This window comes from Temnothorax nylanderi, unplaced genomic scaffold (genome assembly GCF_030848795.1).
Source record: "Temnothorax nylanderi isolate EJ_2023f unplaced genomic scaffold, tnyl_v1.0 TNYL_tig0971_pilon, whole genome shotgun sequence".
In the NCBI taxonomy this organism is placed as follows: domain Eukaryota; kingdom Metazoa; phylum Arthropoda; class Insecta; order Hymenoptera; family Formicidae; genus Temnothorax; species Temnothorax nylanderi.
Window position 1 is genome coordinate 41,768 of NW_027250033.1, and position 6,945 is coordinate 48,712.

At 35.0% G+C, this 6,945-nt stretch overlaps 1 protein-coding gene across 4 annotated transcripts; it reads left to right on the plus strand.

The window, feature by feature from the left end:
• Positions 1 to 4,470: 4,470 nt before the first annotated feature.
• LOC139786166 (probable ATP-dependent RNA helicase DHX37) lies at positions 4,471 to 6,455 on the plus strand. 4 transcript variants are annotated; one of them, XM_071725311.1, is made up of 6 exons: positions 4,471 to 4,678; positions 4,733 to 4,853; positions 4,925 to 5,127; positions 5,221 to 5,432; positions 5,676 to 5,776; positions 6,306 to 6,455. In XM_071725311.1, the coding sequence occupies exons 4-6, from the start codon at positions 5,281 to 5,283 to the stop codon at positions 6,380 to 6,382; spliced, it is 330 nt and encodes a 109-aa protein (XP_071581412.1). In that variant the 5' UTR covers positions 4,471 to 4,678; positions 4,733 to 4,853; positions 4,925 to 5,127; positions 5,221 to 5,280; the 3' UTR covers positions 6,383 to 6,455. The 4 variants fall into 4 exon arrangements, with proteins under 4 accessions (XP_071581412.1, XP_071581410.1, XP_071581414.1 ...); XM_071725309.1 differs by having other exon boundaries at positions 4,733 to 4,848; XM_071725313.1 differs by having other exon boundaries at positions 4,733 to 4,848; positions 6,318 to 6,455.
• The last annotated feature ends 490 nt before the right edge of the window (positions 6,456 to 6,945 follow it).

The window sequence follows — 6,945 nt, forward strand, 5'->3', positions numbered from 1 at the left end:
TCTGGTATAGAACTTCTAGTGCTTTCATTCCTTATTATTAGTTCATAAATTGCGCTGCGCCTTAGTTCTTAGTTTTATATACACTATTTAGTTCTCTTTGGTAATACTGCTCCTTATCTTATTCTTTTTCACTGTACTTATTATTAGTTAAGTTGCGTTAGTTCTTAGTTTTTTTACATGGTATATTATTGAGATTGCTGCTGCTTGCCTTATGAGAAAGAGCATGCACATCATACTAACTTCTGACCGCTATATTTCGCTTTTGTTTACATCTCATTGTATCTCTGCATCTTGTAACTGCTATATTATTGTAATTGCGATATTATTGTAACTGCTATATTACTTTTTTGCCCTTTAGCCTTTGCTTGGGCATAATAAATTATATCTATCTATCTCTCTCTCTCTCTCTCTCTCTCTCTCTCTCTCTCTCTCTCTCTCTCTCTCTCTCTCTCTCTCTCTCTCTCTCTCTCTCTCTCTCTCTCTCTCTCTCTCTCTCTCTCTCTCTCTCTCTCTCTCTCTCTCTCTCTCTCTCTCTCTCTCTCTCTCTCTCTCTCTCTCTCTCTCAACATTTAGCGCTTAAAGGGAATCTTAATTCTCAGCGCAAAATAAATAACCTCGTACTGTTACGAATCTCACACAATAATACGCAAAGCAAGCCGCGCGACACATAAGCGAGATGATTAATTAGCATCGCGCTATAACGGCTTCAACATTTCGAGACATTTATGTTCGATTGATATCGATATAACTTTTTTAGGGGCCAAAGCATAAAGATAAATATAAGAATAAAAACAGGATGCGTCCTTGCGATTTGACGAAAGGAGCAGCCCAACGTTCACGTTGTTACTCATGTGGAGAAATATTAGGAGGAGCGCTTTATAAATAACAATGGCTACGCATGAATGTCGTTCATGTTTAGCCGTTGTTATGCACTTCTTTCAATGCCTCGCCACGCACCTAACAAAACGTTGGGCTGTTCTATCTCGTCGACGCATCCTTATTCACGTATCTGTGTTAAGTAATTTCTCATTAATTATTAAGAAAATTACAAAATGATAAAAGGCTTTTTAATCCAGTTCTGCCCGCTCTGTCCACGAATAATGCATATTACATGATACTAAAATATATTAAAATATTTTTAAAATATGTGTAAATGTACCTCTCTTTCTTTGTTCCTTCTCTCTCTCTCTCTCTCTCTCTCTCTCTCTCTCTCTCTCTCTCTCTCTCTCTCTCTCTCTCTCTTTCTCTTTTTCTCGCTCACTCTGGAGGTTTTTTCCTCTCTTTCCTTTTTCTCTTTCTTTCCTCTTCTTCTCTTATTTGTCTTTCATAATGTTAAGGAAAAAGTATGTAATCTGTAATCGAAACCAAATATATATATACATACATGCATACTTAAAATACATTTACATATATTTTAAAAATATTTTAATATATTTTAGTATCATGTAATATGCACTGTTCGTGGGCAGAGCGGGCAAAACCGGATCGAAAAGTCCTTTAAATATATACGTGCATACATGCATACTTACATAATGCATACATGTATACATAAATATAATATACTAGATTTTGAGCCCGCGCGAAGCGCGGGCTCAAAATCTATTCCCTCACCCATTAAATAGGAGCACCAATAGAACCGCATGAAAGCCAATTTTCAGTCAGTATCTAATCATATACATATAATTCTTAAAGAACAGACAGACGTCATAATGTGTATAATTTTTCATAACCGATTTTTTTGAAACCGGTTTCTAAAAAATCGGTAACAAAAAAGTAAAAATTAAAATTAAAATAATTAAAAAAATTCAGTTTGATATCTCAAAATTTGTGAAAATTAGAGCAATCACGTACATTTTTTTAAACAAAAATCGGAAACCCCTTTATTTTTAGCAATTTTTCTAATTCTATTATATTTTTTAGTTCTTTTTACCGCTACTTCATATACAATTCTTTAAGATTCGGTCAATTATTTCCCGAAAAATTGAAAAAATTTCGTAACCGGCTTCCAAAAAGATCGGTAACGAAAAATTATACACTTTATAGCACTCCCCGGAAAATTCTACCACTGTTTCATATACAATTCTTTGAGATTCGGTCAATTATTTCCCGAAAAATTGGAAAAATTTCTGATAAATTGGAAAAATTAGAAAAATTTTTGAAAAATTTCTTATATATATTGCTAAGAAGCTATATATTATATATATAGATTTTTTATTTAAATCTCCAATTAAGAGAATTTTTTAGATTATGTCAAGTTTAAGTTCATATTTTATTATCTTAACTTTAACACTTTCCCTTTTTATTGCTTTAAGCACTAATTTAAATATTACAAATGTTATAAATATTTTATTTGGCATATATTTCTTATATTTTTACTTATTTACTTATAAAGATTTTTTTTACTAATATTCCCACCGCTGACCCGCTATATTATTAGCTCTCATACAATTTTTTAATTTTTTAATCTATAAACTTCTCTGTATACGACATTTTTCGTAAAAGTTTTTGGATTTTTTTTAATAATAGCTTTTTGGCCCGCGCTTCGCGCGGATGGCTAATATGTGTGAAACTTATAAAAATCACATTGTCGCACTCCCCTAAAAATTTTCAAAATTTTGGTACCAATTTTGAGGGAATCAATCGCAATTTACTTTCTTGACATTTCAAAACGTACCTCGTATTGCACACTTACACTCATACTAAAAATTAATTATTATTTGTAAAATTACTTTTACAATTTTAATATTTATAATTTTTCATGTAATTTATTTAAAAATTTTTAAATAAATAAATATTTTATTAACATTTTAATTATTATATTGTATTATTCATTTATATAATTTTATAATTCTTCAATTTATAAAATTTCTCTGTATATTACATTTTTTGTAAAACATTTTTTACTTCCTTCTATTAGATGTCCTTGATTGCTTAATTCATCAATCTTAATTTTTACACTTTCCTTTCTGGTTGCTCTAGAAAATGCCACATAAAGTTGACCATGAGCAAATACAGGATGTGGCAAATAAATCCCAACTTTTTCTAAACTTTGTCCTTGTGATTTATTGATTGTCATAGCAAATGACACTCGAATAGGAAACTGTCTTCGTTTAAACTTAAATGGCAGTTCCAAATCACTTGTAATTAAATCTATCCTTGGAATAAAGACAATCTGTCCTCGAGCAGGACCAGTTAGAACCTCTGCATAAATTAGATTATTTTTCAAATTAGTAACAATAAATCTTGTGCCATTACAGAGTCCTTTTTCAGTATTTAAATTTCTTAATAGGATTATTGTAGCATTGACTTTTATTTTAAGTCGATGAACTGGCATTCCAGAAGGTGTCAGAGAGTTTAAAAACTCAGTTGGAAAATTCAATTGCTCTTGTGGATCATCACTTACAATAGAGTCAATTGAGAGATACTCTTTTTCTTCTCCTTCCATTAGACAAAGGATTTCGTCATTAATTTTGAATGTATCCTCATTCTTAGGACAAAGAATCGTTCGATCTGGATTTTCTTTAATCTGTTCCATGGTGATTCTATCACCAAAAATTTCAGCAATAAGAGATTCTTTTGATATAAAATTCTGGGGAATTTCAATTGTATCAAGATGTAGTCCATCCGTATTTGATAATTTACCATCTCCGAGTTGCATTAGCCAATTTGCAAATTCTTTTTCTTCCCCAGTTCTCATATTTTGCTTTAGTTTAACCTGAGTTACATTCCTCCATATAGAACTGTATTTTACAGTCGACTCAATTATGGCTGCTTTCTATGCATGTGGCACTACGGGAAGATTTTGTCTAAAATCTCCTGCAAATAAAATTACTTTTCCTCCAAATGGTCGAGGACTCTTCATTAAATCTCTTAAAAGTTTATCAACTGCTGTTAAAGCATGTCCAACAGTCATGCTCACCTCATCCCATATGATTAGTTTGGCAATGATCAGTTCTCGTGCAGCTTGAGAATTTCCTCTGATATTAGATTTAGCACTATCATCAATTGGAATTGAAAGCTTGAATAAGGAGTGATAAGTTCTTCCTCCTTTTAGAAGTGTTGCTGCAATTCCAGTCGAGGCACATGGAAGAACTATCTCGTTTCTTCCTCGAATAACACTTAGAAATGTGTTAAATAAGTAGGTTTTACCACTTCCTGCAAACCCGTCAATAAAAAATAACCGATGAAGTTCATTTTCATTTTCAATTGCTCGCATGACAATATCGTATACGTGCTTTTGCTCAGCATTTAATGTCCCCTAAGAGCACAGTTGACGGAAAGTCGACGGCAAGTCGACTTTTATAAGTCGACTTCTAGTCGACTTCTAAAAATGGCGGAAAGTCGACTAAAAGTCGACTTCTAAATAGTCGACTTATAAAAATGGCGAAAAGTCGACTAAAAGTCGACTTCTAAATAGTCGACTTATAAAAAGACGGAAAACAGTCAAGCGGCGCGTCTTGCATTATCAATATGGCGGCGAATCTCGAGGAGGCTGGAGGAGCAGAGCTTACGCGAGTGCGAGGAATACGTGCCGCGAGACAGGACACGATAAGACGTCGTAAAGCGCCGCGCTATCAACCACCGCCACGAAACGTCGTCGTCGTCGTCATTCACAGTCCTCGTCATCATTGTCTTCCCGTTGACTTCCTCGATTAGATCAGAATACTGGAATTTGACTGTATGTACGTTGCAATATGTTTGAGATGGTTGTCTACAACAAAAATTGTTACAGAATGCCGTTACCAACCGACATGGAAGCGAAATTGCTGCGCCAGATAGTTCTTGCAGGTATAGCGGATCTAAAAGAGGATCAGGATAAGGCCAAGTGGAAACATGCTTACAGGTTAGGTATGGTGTGTTATTAATTATCATCGATAATTAAGACCTATTGAATGCGACCTCTCCATTTTGAACCATCTTTCAGAACACCAGAAATGGAGGAACTTGTGTTCATGCATTCTTTGTGTGTTCTACGGAAAATCAGTCCGGAATAGGTAGTTTATAAAGAGGTGTACGAAACGAATAAGATGTACATGCGAGGTGTCACGGCGATAGAACCCGAATGATTGCCGAAATTCGCTCCCATGCTATGCATCTTAGTGAACCATTGGTTGATCCACTGCCAAGGTATTTTTATCACAATTGTTGCTTTATAATGTTTTCCTACTTATTTATAAAGATATTAATCTTTATTATAATCGAATATTATTCTCATTATAGATATAATCAAGGAACCGGGAAGATTATTTGCCGCGTGTCTGGTACATTCGGAAAGGCCGGATGGGCACTACCATCGATGGATATAGAGCATCCGTGGACGGTGTCAAGTGGTTCGCGTATTTCTTCTTGGAGGGTCAAGTGTGCCCTAAGCTGAAACGATTTGTCCCGTCGCTGCTGACGACACCTGGGAGCATCACCAAGTCATGGGCCAGGTAAATCGTTAAGGCTCAGACACAATGACAAAAATAAGGAATAAGATAAAGGAATAAGGAATAAGGGAATGTCGCATCTCACTTTAGTACACGTACATTAAAGTGAGATGCAACATGCCTTATTCCTTATTCCTTTATCTTATTCCTTATTCCACTCATTGTGACTGAGCCTTTATTCTATCTCCTTTCGATTTCATGTTGATTCATCGAATAGATTACATCAATTCAATACGATTTTTTCAGGTTGATACCACGCACTCAAGCAATAGTAGTACAAACGCTGCAGTCGCAGGGAGTCGTGTCCAAAGACAAACTGCTAGAAATCTGGGGTTCGGATAAAAAATGTGAGATTTTAATTTATAAAATAATATTTAGATATTATCATAGACTTCTATACAATACTAGACCGCTGACAGGCATCTCGGCCGTGATGCTTGCCGCCATGTTGATTTTAGTCAAGATATGCTATACTACAGATTCTATACAAGTGGTTTTATACAAGATTTCTATACAATAGTCTGGCATATACAGAATGTCCAAAAGAAAGGGTTTAATACTACAGGAGTAGTGGTTCGATTTCGGCATCCAAGTACGCTACTCGTCGAAGACATGACTTACAAACTTATTGATAACATGTACCAATATTTAACACAAAAACATTCGCCTGCTTCGTTATGTACTGTAATAACGAATGCAGATAAACGCACATCATGAGCAACTGAACATCCGATAGTGACTTATTCTTAATTCAATATGGCCGCACCCTTCACTAACACTTGCACCTCGCACTCGCATCAGCTTTTCGGCAGTGCGTCCATAGATGTTAGTGGTCTAGTATAAAAGTCTGTGGATATTATATATTTATAATTTTAGTTCTGTTGTCAGCTTACCAGAAGTGGCTGCCGGAATCCGCGCACGCAGAAGTGGCACAGATATGGCCGCCTTTGTAATTAAGAATAAAACATTAGGATTGTAATTATACAGTTTTTTAGATAATTAAATTATTTTATATATGAAAAAAAATCGAAATGCATCAGTTTTAGCCCTCCAGCAAGGGGTCGATTGTGTATCTTGAAATAATGAGGTAAAAATTACAAAAGTGAGAAAATTCATTAGCGTATCTACGATTTTATTATCAAAATCTAATAAAATCTGTTAACTTTTGTCATTTTCACCTCGTTTCAAGGTACACAACCGACCTCCAGACGTACGCGGCGGCTTATTTTATCGACTTTAAAAGTTGGCGGGAAGTCGACTTTTCGTCATGACGGGAAGTCGACTTTAAGTCGGTGGTTTTTGCGACATTCGCCGACTTCAAGTCGACTTCAAGTCGACTTTCGTCCTTAAAAAAGTCGACTTCTCTGCCAAGTCAGTTTCGGTAGAAGTCGACTTCAAGTCGACTTAAAGTCGACTTTTTGCTCTTAGGGTCGATAATAAATAATCACCACGTATTCTTTCTTCATCCACATTATACTCTGTTATGTAAATATTTACTGGAGTTGGATTTGGCAAT